General features: G+C 50.4%; 2 protein-coding genes across 3 annotated transcripts in view; one reads left to right on the top strand and one right to left on the bottom strand.

Moving 5' to 3' along the window:
- Nucleotides 1-1,583: 1,583 nt before the first annotated feature.
- Nucleotides 1,584-21,476, top strand: part of CRYBB1 (crystallin beta B1) — a 37,596-nt gene continuing 17,703 nt past the window's right edge. For both annotated transcript variants that reach the window (XM_006147880.1, XM_006147877.1), the window contains exon 1: nt 1,584-2,033. The gene's annotated coding sequence lies outside the window, so the exon portion shown is untranslated. The remainder of the gene's footprint in view (nt 2,034-21,476) is intronic.
- Nucleotides 10,379-16,961, bottom strand: CRYBA4 (crystallin beta A4). The gene is made up of 6 exons (XM_006147876.2): nt 16,941-16,961; nt 16,323-16,373; nt 14,763-14,881; nt 13,932-14,073; nt 12,121-12,263; nt 10,379-10,649 (listed from the first exon to the last, which is right to left on the bottom strand). The coding sequence occupies exons 1-6, from the start codon at nt 16,959-16,961 to the stop codon at nt 10,502-10,504; spliced, it is 624 nt and encodes a 207-aa protein (XP_006147938.1). The 3' UTR covers nt 10,379-10,501.

The following is a 21,476-nucleotide window of genomic DNA, read 5'->3' as shown; positions in this document are numbered from 1 at the left end:
TACACATCGGGCTTGTCTAACGTACACACGCTCCTCTCCTAACCTGTGGGGCTCCTCCCCAGAGGACGTGCTCTAGTTCCACGCTGGCATCACCAGGCGTGGGAAGGGGCCTGCTCCACAGGAGGCCCCTGACACATGCTTGTCCAGAGACTGGCTGAACCCTCCCGCTGCAGGTGCAATAGTGCTGGAAGGCCTCTTGGAAACCGTGGTGTAGATGGATGGACAAAGACTCAGAGAAGGCGGTGACTTGGCGCAGAGGTAACACCGCTCAGTGAATGTTCTATGATGCTGAATCCACACAGAAGATGGTCATCCTTGTCTCAGGGCACCTGTGCCCATCATCCTGGCTGGCTGGGAAGGCTGGAGGCAACCTCTGCATGAAACCTGTTGGGGTCCTTGAATTTCTCTGTCAAGAAATAAACAAACTTGGGGCCAGCAGGTGGCATAGTAGATAAGGCGCTGGACTCCCATGTAGTCAACTGTGGTTCGAATCCCAGACCTGTTGACGTGAAATTCATGCTGGGTACCTGTGCACAAGTGGAAGTAAGAGGAGAGGAGGATGGAGGAGAAAGGATTACAGTGTGGACATGCCCCCTGGGGGGCGATTCCTTGCTTTCTGTCTCTGTCTCTCTGGTGAGTGCACATGCCCTATAGCAAAATTTTCTTTCTAAAATAAAAGAGAGAAATGAACTTTAGATAGATAGGTAGATAGAATGATAGGTACATAGACAGGTAGGTAGATAGATATAGAAATAGGACATTTGTAAAAATAGAGAGATTCAGAGAAGGAAAGTGACTTTCTCAAATTCTCTGTCCCAACATGACCACACTGATGGTGAGATCCAGGGTCCCCAAATGTCACCTTCTCCTTTGTACCTCAAGCCCTCAAGCCCACCCCTGAAGTGTAGCCCCCTTCCAGGGACTTGTCTGGCTGTTGATGGTGTCTTCGCCTCTGTCTCAGACACCTGCCATCTCAGTCACCGCTGCCCCCTTCCTGTCCCTTCCTGTGGCTGGTGACTCTCTCCCCAGAGACAGATGCAGACCTCCACCCCACCCTCATCGTTCCCGTGGTGCAAACAACAAAGCTCTGAGGGGTGACACTGAGAGAGTTTGGGACCAGTGATAACCCTTACTGAGCATGTACTGTGTCCCAGGTGAAATGGACAAAGTGCTATAAACACAACCGCTGGAGCTGCCCAATGCCCCAGTATTGGCACCGTCCCAGTGAGAAGGGTGAACTGACCCCGCCGGTGGGTGTGAGAGCCGAGGGTCAGCCCAACAGCCCACTTCCGGATACTGGCCTTGGGGATCCTCCTACACTCCCTGGTCCCATCCTGTCCTTCCAGCCACACACCAACTCTCTCCTGGCCAGTGACCCCTGTCAGGTCCTCCCTGCCTGCGGCGCCTCCCTTCTGTGCCAGCCCGCCCTCCCCCACGCAGCCCTGCCACAGCCGCAGCCGGTCTGCAGAACGGTGCGGAGTGTTCTTTATTTATGAGATGCATCTGTGCTCCCTGCGAATCAGCTGTGAACGCGATGGTGCCTGCAGGGAAGAGCTGGAGGGTTCTAGAAGCCAACGGTCCTCCAAGAGGCTGGCAGGGGCTGGGCTCTGGGGACCAGGGTCTAGTAGGGACACGCATTGAGTCTACAGAGCTGGGAACAATGTGATTGGTGCTGTTTGTGTGTGTGTACGAGAAAGAGAGAGAGAGAGAGAGAATCACTTTCAATGGGGTCTTGTCACACTGCAAGCCTCTTTCCCCAGGCCCCGAGCTGCTCAGCTTGTTTTCAGGCCAACTTGGGGATCAAACCCACACTGGCCCTGTGACTTTCAACACTGCAGAGAGGTGTACCACCAAGGTTGGTCTGCTTTTGTTCCCTTTACACCGTGACCTGCCCAAGGCCAGCAGTAGCGTCCTGGGAGATGGAGTGATGGACATCGCTATTAATTGAGCGTCTCCGTGGACTCACACAAAACCCTACGAGGCAAAGATTCCTGTGTCCACTTTACAGGGGCGGAAATTGAGGATTGCAGAAGGTAGGTAACCTCTTCCTCAGTGTATAACCCTGCTTTGACCCTCCTGCCCCTCCCAAAAGAGGGGAGTTAAGGTGGATTGAAGACGTCCTTAACATAATCAGACACCTGCACATCACATGAGGCAGGAAAATGTTGCTCAGGAAAGGAATACAGAGCAAGAGGTTGACTTCTTCTTCCAAATTCCTGCTACCTGCTTCTGTCCAGTTGCGATTTATACATTGGCTCTGAGTATCCTAGAAACCAATGCAAAAAGGGAATGCATTAGGTTTGCAAATATCCAATGTATGCAAGGAGAAAAAAAAAAAAACTAGATGCACACCGACACAGCTATGGTTGGTACTGAAAACATAGAAGGAGGCTCAGGCCCTTTAGTCTCATCTCGGACTCGTAATCTCCTAGGAACCAGCCTTTCATTCCCTTCCCCCCACTCTCCACCCCACCATCCCAGGGCAAGATCACATTATGACACCTTGGAGGGTGAGTGTGTTTTAAAATATGACCACCAGGTGTCAGTGTGGGGCAGGCCTCAGGAGGCGGGTTCTGACCAGAGGGGCTGGGAGGGGCCTGAGTAAAGGAGTGTCAGGACTCTCACTGAGCCTCAGTGAAGAAATTCATCCGCTCAGGGCTCAGGGAATGGGGCTCCACTGCACCTGCACAGGGAGCTAGAAGAGCAAGCCTTGGACAGAGAGTCAGGAATCCAGGGTTCAACTCCCAGCTCTGCTTCTGGTTATCTGCAAACTCCAGCACATCAACTCTCCTCTTTTGGCATCAGTCTTCTCATCTGAGAGAGGGATCCCTAATAGTGATTACCGAGGGGGAGAGGAGACTGAGATAGGCATAGAGAATAACGGTCACTTGGGCCTGGGCCACTCAGAAAGTGAAGGATGAAGAGTTTCTTTCTTTTTTTAAAAAAAGAATTGTTTTTATTTAACTTTACTTATTTATTTCACTTTAATTTGACCAGAGAGAGACAAGAGTAAGAGAGAGAAAGTGGGAAAGCAAGCTGCCAGGTCCAGGACTTGAACCATGGTAGGCCACATGGGAGTCCAGCACCCTTAACCACCATGCCACTTACCAGCCCCAAGGATTGAGAGTTTCTGAGCTACCAGGGAATTAAAATGCAAAGTCCCGGGACCAGCAGTTAGCGTAATGGCTAGGTTGCTGGACTCCCATGTAGTTGACGGTGGTTCATGTCCTGGACCCAGTGGCTTAAAATTCACGCCAGGTGTGTGTGCATGCGTGCCCAAGATCCCGAGAGGAGAATGGAGGAGAAGGGATTGTGGCGTGGCCACCCCCCCTGGGGGGGGATTTCTCACTTTCTATCTCTCTGTCTGTCTCTGTCTGTCTGGCGAGTGTACGCGTCCTATTAAAAAATAAGAAAAAACTCTCAAAAAAAAAAAGCAAAGTCCCACCTTCCTGGAAATGCAAAGGGGCTTCTAAAAGTTCATAGAAAATGGCAATTAAGTATGAGTTTATTTTGGTGCAAAGCTGTGAAATGTCATGCATAAACTTTCCATAAATATGCTTTTTCGGTAAACTATTGGAAGATCTTGCCTGAAAGTTGCCAGGGGCTATTTAGAGATGGAGAGGGAACCTTTGTTTCTGCTGACTGGGCTTAGAGGAGTCAGAGTCAGGACTTTTTGTTTAGGTTTTTGCCCCAGCACACATGCGCTTGCTGGAGAGAGACAGACAGGGAAAGTGAGAAATCGTTTCCCTAGGGGAGTGGTCATGGCTCAGCCCTTTCTCCATTCTTCTCCTAGGATTTTTGGGCACACGTGTACACACACCTGGCATGACTCTCCAAACATCAGGTTCTACACTCAAACTGTGGTTGGCCATATGGGAATCCAGTGCCCTAATCACCATGCCACCTGCTGGCCCAAGTCAGAACTTGCTAAAATGTAAATCACAGAAACCCCATCTTAAAATGTCTAAGACACAGAGGGCCAGGTAGTGTGGTGGTTAAGGGCACTGGACTCCCACATGGCTGATCGCAGTTCAAGTCCCAAAACTGGAGGCTTGCTTTCTCACTCTCTCTCTCTCTCTCTCTCCTTCCCTCCCTCTCTGGTCAAATTAAAAAATAGAAAAAAATTAAAAAGTTAAATAATTATTTTTTAAAAATGTCTAAGACACATAAAACAGGGAGAGGATGTTTTCTGGTTCATGTGATAAGAAGCTAGTGTGGAGTCTACCTAACAGGATGGCAAACTCATCCTCGCTGTCTCTCCTTTCCCCCATGTCAGTTTTATTTTCCGTCTGGCTTTAGGGCTAAGTTCCAAGCTCACATCCTCTGAAGATCACAAGCCAGCACATGAAGAGCTTCTCTTCCTGGACGGTCTAAACAAAATTCCAGAGTTGACTCTCATTGGCTCAAATTGAGTCATGGCCCTGCCCTCCCTGACCAATCACAGTGACTATGATTGGTCAGACCTGACTATGATTGGTCACTTCCTTGCCTCTGGACTCAGGATAGGTCGACCTCATTCAATGTGTTGACTCCGAAGAGGAAGAGGGATTCTTTAAAATAAAACTGGGGCTTTTCCCTGAAGCTGTGAATAGTATTTTTTGTTTTGTTTTTCATTTTTTTTTTTTTACAAGTTCTTTCATTTATTTCTTCTGAGAAAGAGAGGCAGAGACAGAAAGACAGCACCCCTCCTTCAGCAACCTGATGCAGAGATCCCCCCCTAACCTCCGCCAGTCCCAGATCAGGGGTGAGCAGGAGCCTGACACACTCAGGGAGGTCTTTGGACTCGAATCCAGAAGCCATGTCTGTGTGGATCAACCTCACACGGCATTGCATTTTACCTCTGTGTCACTGCCTGGCCTGTGCTAATGAAGGAGTATAAAATAAAAACATCAGAAGTCCGGCCTCCTCTGGAAGAAGTCTGTCATCCACAAGCCTTCCTCCCTGAATCAGCATCAAGAGAAGTCTCCAGAAGCTCACAGCAGGAAAAGGAAGGGCCTCCCCACCCTGCCGATGTTTCCCCTCCATTAATCTCCTAATTACAACAACTGCAAACAGAGGCCCCAGGAAGTAGGAGCAGTGGGCGGTGGGCGGGGAGTCACCACCCACAGGCCAGGTGCCCCCCACCTCCCTCCCAGCCCTGGTTGCTCATTCCCCTCCTTAGTGAGGTGGGGATAACGGGGCTGCCTGCGGGGCGGCTGCTGGCTCAGAGATAATAGATGTGCCTGGCCTTGTGCCCAGCGTGGAGACGGCACTCAGCAGACAGTGTTTCTTTATCCTTCCCACAGGGCCCAGGGCCGTCCTGACTGCCACTGCTGTGGGCCTCCTGAATAATGAATAGGTGTTCACCCCCCACCCTGCACAGAAAGCTTGCACTCCCTCTGCTCTCTCACCTCCTCCCTCTCTCTCCCTCTCCTCTTCCTCTCTCTTCTCCCTTTGCTTTCTCTCCCGTTCCTCCTCGTCCTCTCTCTGTCTCCCCTTCCTCCTTCCCCCTCTTCTCTCCGTCTCTCTCATAAAGACACCCAAGTTATGTAAGCTCTTCAGCTCCTCACCCCTTTCAGCTCTAGGTGCTTTTGATCCTTTTTATCTGTTTTCATTACGTCTGTGTCACTTCTTGGCTCCTGGGGCAGTGACTTATGGTGACAGTGGTGAGAACAGCAGGTGAATGAGGGACAGCAGGGCAGGAAGAACCAGACAGGCTGTGGCAGGGGGGCTTCAGGTGACAAGAGACAACTGAGAAGCCTTTTTCTTTTCATTTTTGAAAGATTATTACTTCCCAGAGGGCAGGTACACTCACCAGAGAGAGAGACAGAGAGAGGGAGAGGGACAAAGCACCCCCCAAGGCAGCTTGGTCATGCCACAATCCCTTCTCCAATTCTCCATTCTGTGGGAATTTGGGGCATGCACGCTCATGCTCCCAGCATAAGAAACCTTCCCCCCTTCCAATAAATATTCATTTAATTTTAGTCATCCTCATTATTATTTTTAATTTGCTGTCGAATATATGTTCTTGCCAGAGAGAGAGAGAGAGAAAGTGAGAAAGGAAGCCACCAGGTCCAGGACTCGAACTGTGGTTGGTCTTGTGGGACTGCAGTGCCTTAACCACCATGCCACCTGCTGGCCCCGGATGCCTTTTTCTTGTCTTGCTCAGCTGCACTGGCAAGAGTTCCGGAGAGCGCCATTGAGGAGGAGAGAGAATAGGCATCCTTGCCTTGTTCCTGATCTCAGAGGGAAGGCTTTCAGCGCTGCACTGCTGTGTTTACCAACCTCGAGGCTGCCCTGCGAGGACTTCCCTGTGTTCTGATAACGCTCCTTCTGCGCCTGAGTTTTGTTTTTTTGGGGGGTTTTTTTTGAGAGTTTTTGATCACACAAGGATGTGAGCTTTCGTCAAATGCTCTTTCTACGTCTATTGAGATGATCGTTTGGGTTTTCCAGGTTTTTCTTTATTCACGATAGAGCACGTGCACACAGGCATGAGACACAGGAGAGGGGTGAGCTCCCTCCACAAGGTCTGGGGAGTGCTGGCCTCATTGAATGCGTTCAAGAATGTCCCCTTTTCTTTCATTTGTTGGGGTGACTTTGAGAAGGATTGATCTAAGTTCTTTACATGTGTGGTAGATGTCCGTCATGAAGTCCTCTGCTCCTGGGCTTTTCTTTGATGGGAAATGGTTTAGGGCAAAGGAACGAAAGAAATTCTTGTCGAAAGGAAACATACAAATGGCCAACAGAGAAGGGGAAATGTCCGACATCCCTAACCAGAGAAATGCAAATGAAAACCACCACAAGATAGCACAACGCTCCTGTCAGAAGGCTGTTATCAAAGACCTGACGGGGCCAGAGGTAATGTTATGTCCTGTGAGGTTGACCCACGTGGGAAGTTCCCACGGGGAGACCCCCCCTGGACACCCACACACAAGTGCCCACGACCCAGGGCTGGCTGAAGCTGCTGGTGGATCAAGACATCAGGCCCCATTTGTTTCTCTCATTCATGGAAGAAAAAAAATACACTTTTTTTTTTTTTTTTTAGGCTTTTGCTATAGGGTGCATGTGCTCACCAAGGAGAAACAGAGGGAAAATAAGAAATCACCCCCCAGGGAAGATAGCCATGCCACAATCCTTTCTCCTTATTCTCCTCTTGGGATTTTGGGCATGTGTCTGGCGTGAGTTTTGAACCAACATGTCCAGGACTTCTACCGTGGTCAGCCATGTGGGAATCCAGGGCTTTAACTACCATGCCACCTGCTGCCCCACGCCTTACATTTTCACCAGGACCCCTTCTGGGGCAACGATGGACACAGAGAGACCATGAGGATGAATGGAGGGGGCTTGGGCCAGCGTGGTCGCAGTGGGGATGGTGCTCAGAGGTAGATGCTGGTACATTTAACTGGGGAGCCAGCAGGGTTTTCCGGGGGATTCCACTGGAGAGTGTTAGAGAAAGAGGAAGGTTGGGGATCATTGCAAAGACACGGCCTGAACAACTGGAAAAGTATAGCTTGGTTCTGGATGGTGCTGTTTGAGATGTGTGTTAACCATCCACGCGGAAGTGGATATTCAGGGATGTCTCCAGGGGAGGTGTAAGTAGAGGTGACCAGAAGGTCTGCTCACCCCAACCCCTCTCCCTGTCATCTCCCTACGGGCCCCTGGGCTTTTCCTATCACAGGATATTTGCAATCTGCCAAATATCTAAGCCGTCAGGTTGAGAGAGAGAAAAGACTTGCTGTGTCTTGTTCCTCACTGTATTCCCCAGGACCTAACACCGAGGAGATCCCGGGTGATCTGTTGAATAAATGGGGTAATACAGTGAGGGGTTAAAAATTACTTAAGTGCAAATGTTCCTGAACATTCTCTTCCCCTTCCTGAGCCAGATAATGTTATCTTTTCCAGCAGGCTGTTCCATCCCCACCCCTTCCTGTCCCTATTAGACTGATGAGGGACATTTGTAGGCAGAGGAGGACAGGCCAACAGGAGTGGGAAGAGGGGAGGAGAAGGGAAGGGAGGGGAGGGAGGAGAGAGACAGAGAAAGAGAATAGTTCCTCTGCTCAGACCTAAGGGGGATGTGAGTTCTTTGTTTTGGAGACTTTCTTTGAAAGATGAAAGGTGTTAAATGAGAGATTCCAAGGCAGTGTATGTGAGGAAAGAACTGAGAGAAAGAAAGGGAATTTAAGGTGTTTTGCTAGGGGCGGGCCAGCAGGTGGCATGGAGGTTAAGGCCGCTGGGTCCCACATGACCAACTACACGGTTGGGGTCCAAGACCTGACAGCTTGAAAATCACACCAGGTGTGTGTGTGTGTGTGTGTGTGCCCAAACTGAGAGGAGAATGGAGGAGAAGGGGTGCAGTGTGGCCATCTCCCCTGAAGGTGTTTTTTTACTTTCTCTCTCTCTCTCCTCTCTCTCTCTTTCTCTGAGTGCACATGCCCTATATTTAAAACTAAAAGAAGAAGTTCTGCTAGGGGAAGAATCAACTGTCTCCGAGCGTGGCTTTGAAAACCAGAAGCTAGGAACAACTTACCAGGAGGATCTAGAAATCATAAATGCATAGGCATAGCTAGTAACAGAGCATGGGTATCCTTGAAGGGTCAGATGGTGGTGCACGGGAAACCAAACGCTCTGTGTTACAACACTGACCCCACATAGGAAGGTCCCAGGTTCACAGCCCATCACCTCCCTGTACACGCTGGGAACGTGCACCAGCACCCATGATCCGACCTGGCTGAGGCTGGGGTCAGATCACAGTTGGGGATCCTGTGGGGGTGACTTTCTGTCTGTCTGTCTCTGGGTCTTCCCTCTCTCTCTTTTATAGAAGAAAGAAAGAAATGTCTAAAAATAAAAATTGTTAAGGAAAAATCTGGAAGCAAAGAGACGCAAAACAGAAAGGAGACAAGAATTCCGAATCATAACAGGAGATGAGACTAGCCTGCACTCAGTAATTGATAAGAAATGATTCTTGGGACCAGCAGTTAGCGTAATGGCTATGTTGCTAGACTCCCACGTAATCGACCGCAGTTCGTGTCCCGGACCTGGTGGCTTAAAACTCGCGCCAGGCGTGTGTGCGTGCGTGCCCAAGATCCCGCGAGGAGAATGGAGGAGAAGGGATTGCGGTGTGGCCATCCCCCCTGCGGGGTGATTTCTCACTTTCTGTCTCTCTGTCGCTCTCTGTCTGTCTGGCGAGTGCACACGCCCTATAGCGAAAACCTCTCCAAAAAAAAAAAAAAAGGAAAGAAAGAAAAAAGAAATGATTCTTTTAAAAAATCAGCAAGGAGGGGACAGCAGGTGGCATGGTGGTTAGGGTGCTGGACTTTCCACATGCTGATCACAGTTTGAGTCCTGGATGTGGTGACTCATTCTCATACTTCCTCCCAACCCCATCTCTCTCTGGTCAAATTAAATAATAATAATAATAATAATAAATAATTTGAATAAAATTAAATAAATAATTTTAAAATTAAATACATAAAATTAAATAAATAATTTTCAAAAATTCAGCAAGAATATAGAAAAATTTAACACTTTCAACTGACCTGGTCTAATTAACATGTACAGAACACTGTACCCAACAACTGCAGAAATAAATCATTTTCAAGTATACCTCCAAGTCTATCATAGATCAGATGCTGACCCATAAAATAGGTCTCAGTTCATTTCAGAAGACTAAAATCTTCCTAAGTATGTTTTCTGATACAATGGACTTAAATAACAAATTAGTAACAGTAAAACATCTAGAAAATCTCAAAGTACTTGTTATTTGGATGGCGCACCTTTAAACTCTATGGGGGAAAAAAAAAGAGAAATTGGAACTATCAGACCTAATGATAGTGAATATACATCAAATTAAAATGTGTGAGGGACCAGATGTTGGCACAGCAGTAAAACAACCAGGCCCATGTGAGGAGGTCCTGGGTTTACTTCCTGGGGCCTCCTTCTAAATGTTGAGAGCATGCATAGCCCCACAATTCAGGCTAACTGAGTGTGAACTCTATTAGGAATGCCTCTTCTTCTCTTTCTCTCTCTCATTCTCAGAGGAAATAAATGGATGAAAGGAATGTATGGGAAGCAGCTAAAGCTGTAATTTTTTGTAGGGAAATTTATAGCTCTAAATGACTACATTAAAAAAAAAAAGAGAGAGGCCTAAAATTAATGACTCAACAGTCTGCCTTACATGGCTAGAAAAACTAAAAGGAAAGTAGACATGAAGTAAATAGAAGAAAGAAAACACTAAAGTTAAGATCAGAAATCAGTGAAGTAAAACAAATGATAGAGAAACTTCACGAGGTTAGAAATTGGTTCTTGGAAAAGATTAATACAATTGGAAAGCACAGTTAATACTGGACCTTCTTTTTTATTATTACTTTGCGTTTTTTGTGCTGACTGTGCATGGTCTGGCTCACACGGGTGCTGGGTTCAATGGGCTACAAGGGTAGGCAGAAGGAGAGAGCACGTAACAGCCTCCAGAGCGCCTCCTCTGTTCCAGACGAGCATGCATGCGCTCCTCAGCGCCGGCCCTTGCTCACTGCTGGATCCTGCGGACACTCTGCACCTGGAAGGTCTGGGCATGAGAGCCCCACTCCCGGAAATGCTTGTAGTCACCTGAGTGGTGATCACACTCCAGCACATACTGAAAGCCTCGGTAGCCAGGAAACTGGGAGCAAACCCAGCTGGAAAAGGGAAGAGGCAGACAGTTACCCTACAGAGGTACCCGCACAATAATCAAGACAAGGACAGAGGAATCCAAGGTGCACCTGGCCTTCCTTCAGTGCCCAGAAAGTGCCAAGATCTTTTTCCTACCCCTGGGCCTTTGACCGTACTCTTTCTTCCACCGGGAGCACCAGCTGTTTTTCACCTGGTCATGTTGTATTTATCCTTCAGGTCCCAGCTTCATCAGGACAGTCGGACTCATTCCTACACAAGGCCACAGTCCCTATGGCCCCTTTGCAGTGCTCATGTAATTGGATAATTATCATATAATTTGCAAAATGTCAGCCTCCCCACCCATAAGCAGGGACGTGTGTGTCCTGTTCACTGCTGTCCGCAGTGTCTAGCACAATGCCTAGCACAAAGGAGCAACTCCATCCATGTTTGATGAATGAATGAATAAATGAAGGAATGAGAAGTCTTGTTCTTCCTTCCTTCTCCCTTACCAAGACACACTTCCAAGGAAAGGGGTATTGCTGTTTCAATTCATTGAGCCCTGCATTCTTTAGAGCAAAGATTGAGTCTCTGTTTTCCCTTCTGTAAAAGAAGGGAATAGACCAAAAAAAAAAAAAATGATGACGGATCCATCTTGTTCTGAAACAACATGATTCTCAGAAGGTGGTGCTGATGTCCTCCCTAAGTCAGGATCTCATATCTCAGCTCTCATCTACCAGGTGATGAGAAGGTTGGGAACGGGCAGTTGGTGTTGAGCTTGAAGCTATTGGGTTGTCGGAAAAGCCATGACGTATTTTTCTATGTTTTTCTATGCAAAAATGCACCGTGACTTTTCTGACGACCCAACAGATTCAGTCACCTACCTTCTGTTGGACTCTGAGCAAGGTATGTGACCCACACTGTTTCTTCGGGGCTGGCATCCATTCTCCCCTCTCCTGATCAGAGACCACATCACCTCTCCCATCTCAGTCAAGGTGGCAAAATGGGGCCGACTCTAACCATAAGCACATGACCAGGCCTAGCCAATCAGAGCATGTCAGTCCTGTGGGCATGGTGATTGGTTCAGAATCAAACACATGACCCAAGTTGGACCAGTGAGAGCCTTTCCTGGAATCTTTGATGGAATCATTGGGAAAAGGATACTCTCTCTTCCTGGGGCTGGAATGTAAAGATGAAGCTGCCATCTTCGCCTTTATACAGGAAGGGCTTGTCTAAGAACAGAGTCACCCTGAGGCAGGCACAACAAGGAAAGATCCCTGACATAGCTCCTGGATGCAGCTGTGCCGATGCTAATTACAGGAGCCAAGAAATCTCCTTTGGGCTTAAGCCTAGAAATGGGTTTTTCTCATCTGCAATCTCATAAATTTGGCCTGCTCCCCCTGGAATGAGAGAATCAGAGCACAGAATCTCCCAGGAGATGTTTCTATCCCTCTCAGCCATCTCTCTTTTCCTGCCAGGCAGAATCTAAGATCCACTTACGCCCCAGAGTGGACATGGAAGGAGCCCACTTCGTTGCCGTCCCAGCCCATGGCCTGGAGGGAGGGATAGTCATCGCTCAGGTCTCCCTTCCTGCCCAGGAAATTCTCTTGCTCGAAGATGGTCAGCTTCGAGTCACGGTGGTTCTAGAGGCACAGGGAACAGCAAGAAAAAAGTCAAAAGGCAAACCAGATCACCAGGTGTACAGTTAGAAACCCAGGCTCCGCTGCTGGCCCCCAACCCCTGCTGTTGACTTCCCTATCAGCCTTTCCAGCAAAGAAGAGGGCCATAAGGTGACAGCACCAGAAACCTTACAAGAGGTATATTATTTGTCCTTCCAGAAATTTACATGAAGAAAATAGCGTTGGAAAATATAAGCTATAAAGACGTTCATCACAGCAATAAGAAGAGAAGAGGAAAGAAAAGAAAAATCAACCTGAATGTCCAACCGTGGGGGATCAGATGGTAAACAGGGGTACTATGCCATGGTTAAGAAGAATGAGAAGACAGGGGTGAACATCTGACCCCAAATTCCGACCCCCCACCACTGCGCTAAGACACAGAACTTCCAAGCCTCCATTTTCCTGGATGAGCATCCGTGGCAGTCCACTGTGGGTCCCCCGTCAGCACAGTGAACACTGCAGCCATTTGCAGAAGGAATGAACAAATGAACTTATTCACGAAATTGAATACTAGGGAGCTATGAAAAATGATTTGTAAATGAGATTTTATTGCCTCAGCTCATGGCTCTAATATATTCACCCAGTGTAGAAAAACTGGTCTCCATGCCTTGGGTGTGTTGATTCCATTTTCGTAATGCGATTGTGTATGTGTATGTGTGTGTGTGTGTGAGAGAGAGAGAGGTGAATCCAGTTATGCACTGCATAAAGACATTCCTGTCAATGATGGGCTACACACAGGGCAGTGGTCCCTGAGATTAGACCATCTAGCCTAGGCGTACGTATGGTAGACCATACCCCGTCACCACCCAGGTCTGAGTGAGTACACTCCAGGATGTTTGCGCCACAGCAAAATGGCCTAGTGACACATTTCTCAGAAAGCCTCCCCATCGCGAAGTGATGCATAACCATGTCTAGATACAGATCAGATAGCTGCAGGTAAAGACACAGGTGCAGACAGACGCACAGGTGTATCCGTGGAGCAAACAAGACCAGAGGTTATCCAACGTGGGAGGTTCTGGGCGCGTGTCTGGACACCTCCCTGAGTATCCCTGGCACACATGTGCCTGTGATCTGGGGCTGGGTGAGGCTGGGGTGGACTGTGGTGTCAGGGCCCTGTTGGGGGGAGGATTGTTTCTCTTTCTCTCAGAGGAAATAAATGAATAAATTTTTTTTTAAAAAACTGGAGAGGACAGCAGATGGCCTGGTGGTTAAAACACTGGATTCCCATGTGGTAGCCATAGTTTGAGTACATGACCTGGCAGCTGGAAACTCATGCTGGGTAGGTGTGCAGGTGTGCCCCAAGCCCCAAGAACAGAATGGAGAAGGGACTGAGACGCGATCATAATCACGGGGGGCGATTTCTCTTTTCCTCTCTCTGTCTCTCTGTCTCTCTCTCTCTCTCTCTCTCTCTCTCTCTGGCACGTGCATGAGCCCTTTGGCAAAAATCTTTAAAAAAGAAGAAAAGAAAAAAGAGAAAAGATGGAGAAACAAAGACTCAGCAAGCGGAGAAACCACCCCCTATGTCACACAGCGTGAAGAGGGGACAGAAGAAAACGAGCTCTGGGACACCTGATTCCCAAGCCCCCACTGGAGGGGCTCAGTGTCCCTGAGACATGGCAGTGGTAGACTCACAGCGCAGGCCACGGGCCGGAAGGAGGTGAGCCTCTCGGAGGGGTAGGCCGTGTTGCCGCTCCAGGCGTCCCAGCACGGGTACTCACCCCTCTCCAGCACATACTGCTGCCCTTGGAAGCCGGCATGCTCGAAGCCTACCCACCTGTGGACAGAGGGAGTGAGTGCAGTAGGCAAGAGACCCCTCACCCTGAGTTCTAGGCCAGGGCTTACCCAGGGTGCCCCCAGGGACACTCAGTGACGTCCAGAGACACTTCTGGCTATCATGACGGGTAGGGACATAGGCCAGGATCCCTACTCAACATCCCACAGTACCCGGGATGGCCTCTCCCACAACGATCAACCCAGCCTAGACACCCTCAGTGGTGCTGCTGGGAGGCCCTGCCGGAGCTCTGGCAGCCCACTGACTTGCTGTGTGTCCCAGAGGTGGGGAAACTGATGCGCACAGTTCGGATGACCCCACAAGCACGTGTCCATGTTGGCCACACAAGCGAGGCTCAACCTCAGGCCGACCTAAGCCTTAGTGGGATCCCTCGTGATCCTTCCAGGCCATGGGAGACAGGGGGGCTTATGAGAACCTACCCTAAGGCAGGGCAGCTTAACACTGGATCTGAGGGATCTGCCTCTGCAGGGCTGCCTCACCCCTACATCTGGGCAGTTTGCAGCTACACACCATCTCACGGGGCAGTCCCGCACATGCCTCAGCAGCTCCCAAAGGCACGCCAGGATAGTGTGGCCTGAACATCTAAAAGTCCCAGCATGTCTGGGAGGGCCCATCCTGTCCACACCCACCCTGCCCTCCCAACACCCAACTCAGTGGTTCCCTGGACTCACGCTCCACTCAGCACTTTCAAAGATCGTACGGTCTCAAAGCCAAGCTCCAGCACGCTGGGGCACTCAGCTGTGAACTCATGCCGGCGGCCCTGGAATCCCTCCTCGTCCCACACCACCATCTGTGCCAGGAGGAAAAGGTGGGGACCCCTTCAGAGTCCTGTGTCGTTGGGGTCCGAGGGGCTCATCCCAGACTCAGGGCAGGTGGGGCAGGTAGAGCAGAGATTGCACACCCAGATGCCTCCAGGGGCCAGGCAGGTAAGAGAGGCGAGGGCCTAAGGTTCTGGCTGGGACAGGTCCCAGGCTCGTGGGTGGCCTCGGTTCGGTGTCACCAATTGTTGCCAAGTGGCAAGGCAGGCCAGACCTGCCGATGTCTCAAGGCAGTCACTAAACCTGGATTTTCATAAGGACCCTCTAGGTTTTTAAAGGCTGATAGCAAATGAAAAAAAATTATTTTTAAGATTTTTGCCATAGAGCACATGCACTCGCTGGAGAGAGACAGAGAGGGAGAGTAGACATCCCCTCTGGGGGGACAAGCCACTCTGCGATCCCTTCTCCTTCATTTTCCTACTGGGGATTTGGGCACCCACACACATGCTAGGCATAATCCCCAAGCCTCCAGATCTGGGACTCAAACCACAGTTGGCCATGTGGGAGTCCAGTTCCTTAACCACTATGCCACCTGCTGGCCCTGAAAACTTTTATTTATTTATTTATTTTTTTGGAGAGGTTTTTGCTATAGGGTGCGTGTGCTCGCCAGATAGACAGAGAGAGATAGAGAGACAGAAAGGGAGAAATCACCCCCCAGGGGGGATGGTCACACCGCAATCCCTTCTCCTCCATTCTCCTCTCGGGATCTTGGGCACGCACGCACATGCACCCAGCGTGAGTTTAAGCCACCAGGTCCGGGACTCGAACCGCAGCAGACTACATGGGAGTCCAGTGACATAGCCATTACGTCAAGTGCTGGTCTTCTGAAAATTTTTTTTAAAAAACACAGAAATAATCCAAGAAGTCCTACCCGATGACTGTGCAATGCCTGTCAGAGGAGTAACAGCTCAGATTGGGGAACCAGGAAGCTTAACTTCAAATTCAAACCTCCCATGTGTGACCTTGGGCAAGTTCCTTCCTCAAACTGAGCCTCAAGGGTATCCTCTGCGAAATGGTCATTCTTTTTTTTTTTTTTTTTTGAGAGTTTTTTGCTATAGGGCGCATGCGCTCTCCAGACAGACAGAGAGAGACAGAGAAACAGAAAGCGAGAAATCACCCCCCAGGGGGGATGGCCACGCCGCAATCCCTTCTCCTCCATTCTCCTCTTGGGATCTTGGGCATGCACGCACATGCGCCCGGCGTGAGTTTAAGCCACCGGGTCCAGGACACAAACCGCGGTCGACTACGTGGGAGTCCAGCGACATAGCCATTATGCTAACTGCTGGTCCCGAAATGGTCATTCTTAAACCCCTCCTCCTAGGACTCAGCGGAGGTGGTGGGGAGGTTCCCAGGACCTGGACTTGACCTGCACACCCCACTCCCTGAGCGCCCGGTCCCCGTGGCTCTTCCTACCTTCCAGTGTCCCGCTGTCTTGGTGCATTGCAGTGTCATGCTGGCCCCTTCCTACATAGGAGAAGAACATGAATCTTCCACCCTGGACCTGGCTCTCCTCCTTGACATGGAGGCGGGCTTGGGCCAGGTCAGGATCCAGATGGGGTCCAAGCCAACGTGCGGCTCTGGCCTGTCCCTTTCCTTCCTTCCCAACTACGGCCAATGCCGTCTCCTGTCTTATCACATCTCCACACTTACCGGTGCAGGAACCCGTCGCCTCTGAGCCCCACTGCGTGTTATTTCACCCACTCGCTCTAGGGGAGTTGTGTGCTGCCGGTGGGAGGATAGTTACCCAGCCGCACCGACGTGCACAGCTTAAGTAAGCCCTGCCAGAGACAGCGCCCGACCTCAGCAGGGAGCTGCGATGCTGGAATTCAGGCCATGGGACGATGGGCATCGTTTGTTTTCCAATGAGCGTTGCTGATGCCTCTCCCGCTGTTTGGGGTCTGTCCTTGGTCATGATGAGGATGGCATTCAGGATGACTTAGTGACGTCCCCAAGACTGGGGACCTGGGCTCCCTACCTCCCAGGATGCTCGCTCAGAACTCATCCCACCCTTTCTCCAAACCTGGGACTTACCGAGACGGGCCCAGAGAACATGTCAGACCTGGGACCAGCCGAGGTCAGGCTCTTATAGGCAGGGAGGAGAGAGGGGCCCCTGGAAACAAAGCACCGACTCAGCAAGTGACAGGCAGTAACAAAAGCCAGCCCTGGCTGAAGCCCCAGTGGAGAGGTGTCAGCATCTCTGGCTTTAGCTGGGAGGGAATGGATCAGGTCACCTCCCCCAGGGATCAGCCATGAAGAAGATGAGGGGGGAAGGTCAGTCTTCGGCAGCTCCACGGGACTCCTGACAGCACTGGGAGAATGCGCACTGGATGAGGGGTCCAAGAGCATCCTCCTGGGACCAGCAGATGGTATAATGTTTACTTCGCTGGACTCCCACATAGCTGATCACTGTTCGAGTCCCAGACCCGGCAATTTAAAACTCACACCGGGTGTGTGTGCAAATGTGCCCAAGATCCCGAGAGGAGAATGGAAAAGGGATTGCAGCTTGGCCATCCCCCCCTGGGGGATGATTTCTTGCTTTCTACCTCTCTGTCTCTCCAGTGAGCACATGCATCCTATAAAAAAAAAAAAAAAAAAAAAAGAGCATCCTCCTTAGCCATGTGACCTTGGCCATGTCATTTTTTTCTCTCAGTTTCTGCCCATACAGTGGCTTGGAAATACACCATAGCACAGGGTTGTTGTGAGGATATGTCCCCTGCCTAGCACTGAGTGAACAGCCACAATGCCTAATTTTTCTCCCTTTTATCCTCCTCCTTCTTTCCACGGGAGAAATCAAGGTAGGCTGCATGCGTGAGGTGGCATTCAAACTAGACTCTGAAGGGTGGATTTGTACAGAGCAAGATAAAAGGCGGGTTATTGTGAACAAATGTACGGAAGTGGGAAGTTGGAGCACACGTACATGAAAGTGCTGGAAAACCATTTTGGAACTCGAGGGTCCTATAGGGGACTGAGACAGGTTAAGTGGGCTGGATCTGAGCCTGCAGGATCCACAAAGCCCAAAGACAAGTCCAGATGGCTCTGCGAGCAGAATGAAAGAGCGGCTGGGTGCAAACACGCTGCGCAAACTCGCAGGTCCGCCACATATCCAGGGCTCGTAGACTGTGCTGCGTGCACCCTCCCTGCATAGCCCCTCTGTCCCCTGCAGGGCACAGCTGGGAACCAGATGACTTGGGGTGAGCTCCAGCCCTGCCTCTCACCCTCCGCGTGGCCTGGAGGGTATTGGAGTCCCGTTCTCAGCCTGAAAGATGGTAGCACCAGATCCCTCCTGGGACAGCTCCCTCCTGGCAGCTCTATCAAAGGTGTGACACTGACGGAGGGTTACCGTGAAAACGAAAGGTTCAAAAGGCCGCCATGTAGCCAGCCTGGGTGTAAATTACACTTTCGTTGTCTTCTTAAGTTTATTCATTTATTTTTTTTTTGGGGGGGGGGCAGCCCGTGCTGTGGTGGTTGAGGCAGCTGGGTCCCATGAGGCTGACCACACAGTACAAGTGCCAGACCCAGAGGTTTGAGAAACATGCTTGGCACATATGTGTGTGCCCCAAATCTCAAAAGGAGAGAGAAATGGAGGAGAAGGGATTGCAGCGTGACCATCCTTCCTGGGGGTGCTTTCTCACTTCCCTTCTTTCTGTCTTATTCTCTCTTTATGCCTCTCGGCGAATGCATGTGCCCTCTGGAAAAATGTTTAAAAGAAAAGACAAGAAAGAAAGAGAAACAGGAGCTTCCAACAGGGTCCTCACTCAACCATCCACTCCACTCTCACCTGACCACAATCATGGGTGTGCACGTGTGTGCTAGGCGTGCTCCTGAGACACGAACCTGGGACCTTTCCTGTGCGGGTCCAGTCATGCTGCTGCTGCATGTTGACCTGGCCCCATGCCATGTTTTTGCTGGCTGGATAACTGTGTTACTTAATCTCTCTGGGTCTCAGTTTCCTCATGTACATAACAGATACAAGATACATTAGGTTTAGGGACCAGCAGGTGGCATGGTGGTTAAGACACTGGACACTCCCACATGGTCAACTATGGTTCGAGTCCCAGACCTGGTGGCTTGCTTTCTCGCTTTCCCTCTCTCACTCTCTCTGTGTCTCTCTCTGGTCAAATTAAATTTTTAAAAAAGTAAATGAATGAATAAAATAAAATATTAAAAAAAAGGAGTTAGGTTTCGTCTAAAAAGTAGCGGGACTGTGGAGTCAACAGGTGGCATGGTGTTTGGGGCACTGGACTCCCACATGGCTGACCCTGGACCTGGTGGCTTGAAAATCATGCCGGGGACTGTGCGTGCATGCCCAAAAATCCCAGGAGGAGAAAGGATTGTGGTGTGGCCATGCCTCCTGGGGGGGTGACTTCTCATTTTCCCTCTCACTGTCTCTCTCTAGTGAGTGCACACACCTTATGGCAAAAAAGAGGAGGGGCATTGTGAGGATAAACATGACTTACCCATGAATTACACTCGGAACTGCTCCTGGAACATAAAAAGCAGTATGTGTCTCTGCCGTCATGTTAATGATAAAAAATGGTTACTATTAGGGGCCGGGAGGTGGCGTGGTGGTTAAAGCAGCTGGATCTCATAGGGCCCACTTTGTACTTTGAGTCCTGGACCTGGCGATTTGAAATATCACACTGAGTGTATGTGCACTCATGTCCAAAATCCCAAGAGGAGACTGGAGGAGAAGGGATTGTGGCATGCCCATTCCTCCAGGGAAAAATTCCACCAGCATGTTTTCTCAAACCACCAGGCCCGGGACTTGAACCATGCAGTCAGCTATATGGGATCCAGCTACCTTAACCACACCACTGGCTGACCCTCAATATGCATTTCAAAATGGCTGGAAGAGAGGATCTGGAATGTTCTTCTTATGAAGGAATGATAGTGTTTGAGGTGGTGGACACTGCCCGGATTTGATCATTACACGTGGTATTCATGGATTTAAAAAACCATGCATATGTACAATTATTATATGTCCATTCAAAGCTATAATAAAAAATTATTATTCATAAAAAAGCAGGAGAGCATAGTTTTTAAGAGCTTAGGAGTTTCAGGAGTTCAGGAGCTTTCAGGAGTTCAAAAGACACGAGTCTTTGTTCCAGCCTACGGAGGACAGAGGCTGAGACAGGTGAGGGGGAGCAGCTTCTGTTTCCTCACCTGCAATGAACCGGTTGGTCCCAGAAATCCCTGTTCTGAGCGGTTCTGAGTGGGGCCACCCAGCATGGTGGGCCGTCTCCCATCCTTGACCCCACCCTTTGGCAGACTGCCCACTGCCAAGGGAGCCATGTAACTGCCCCAGATGGCTTGGCCTGGGTGCCCGACTTTGGGTGGCCCCCACCACAGGCATCTTGGCTCCTGTTCCAGCAGCTGCCCATGTGGTTCCTGACCCTACCCCGCCTCCCCTCCAGTCTTGGCCCAGGATCAAAGGTTGAGGCTGGGAAGTGAGCAGGGAGATGAGGAAGGGAGAGGGGCAGAAGCAGGGCTGGCCCCAGGCCAGGGAATTTGCAAGGTGGAGCTGAGACTTCTAAAGAAGAGGCAGGAACCTTACAGACACCTCCTGTAACCTGCCCAGGCCTTGCCGTCAGACTGCGGACCACCTGGCTGAGCTCTCCTGGGTCCCTCCGACCCCAGTTCCACTGTGAGTTCGCACCTTGGGACTCTGTTGAAGTCACTTCCACCTGGGGCTCGGTTTCTCCATTTGTGAATGGACCACGATTTTCGGCCATCTGTCCCACTGTTCTGAGTCTGCACTGCCCTGCCATGACCTCTGCCTCTCTGTGTCTCTCTTACCATCCATCTCTCCCTGTCTCTCCGTCTCTCTGTCTCCATCAAGTCTTTTAGTCACTCCCTGCTCTCCCTCACAAGTCTCCCTGTTCTGCTCTCCACCTCACCTCCCCTGTACCCCGACCTCTGCCGTGACCCACTGGTCAAGGCCTCCCATGTGTCAGGCCCTATGCTAGGTGCCCAGTACCAGTGGTGAGCCAGATGTGCTGGAATTTGGGGCGTCTCAGAAAAGGAGGTTCTGAGACAGACACTCATTGTCTTGGTCACCAGCTCTGTCCCTGGGGTCAGAGAACAGAGGTGGGGGGACCACAAGCCAGTCAGGAAAGGAGGGGGCCCGACATGGACAAGAAAATAGGACTTAGATCGCGAATGTTCAGTTCCTCAGCACAGGGAGACCCTCACCCCACCCCTGCCTCAAAGAGGTCAGGCCCGCACTAGGGTGGGTGAGAATGAAGTGTCCAGCCCAAAGCCAGCCTACCTGGGCCGGCTCCAACCTCTCTGTGCCCCAACCCTCCTCGTCCAGTGTCCAGCCCAAAGCCAGCCTACCTGGGCCAGGTCCAACCCCTCTGTGCCCCAACCCTCCTTGTCTAGGCAATGGGTACAATGGAAGGACCGGATAAGGCGGGTTTTCCTGGGAGCTGACCACGGTGACACCGGTTAAGCGTTTGGTGCCATGCTTGGCACACAGCGTATGCTCAGTTAACGGGACTGCTGGTCTCGAACCTGCGTCTGCCTTTACCAAACATCTCTCCCATGCTCGCCGTCCCTTCTCTTCCG

Source organism: Tupaia chinensis, unplaced genomic scaffold (genome assembly GCF_000334495.1).
Source record: "Tupaia chinensis unplaced genomic scaffold, TupChi_1.0 Scaffold000226_1, whole genome shotgun sequence".
NCBI lineage: Eukaryota > Metazoa > Chordata > Mammalia > Scandentia > Tupaiidae > Tupaia > Tupaia belangeri.
Note: the sequence above shows the minus strand (reverse complement) of the source record. Positions and strands in the feature narration are given on the sequence as shown.

What these genes read in the sequence shown, in the direction of transcription:
- CRYBA4 (XM_006147876.2), bottom strand. Translation starts at nt 16,961, where the DNA reads ATGTTCTCTGGGCCCGTCTCG. An exon ending in TGTTCTCTGGGCCCGTCTCG is followed by an intron (nt 16,374 to 16,940) that starts GTAAGTCCCAGG and finishes TCTCCTATGTAG; the next exon opens with GAAGGGGCCAGCATGACACT. An exon ending in TTGAAAGTGCTGAGTGGAGC is followed by an intron (nt 14,074 to 14,762) that starts GTGAGTCCAGGG and finishes CTCTGTCCACAG; the next exon opens with GTGGGTAGGCTTCGAGCATG.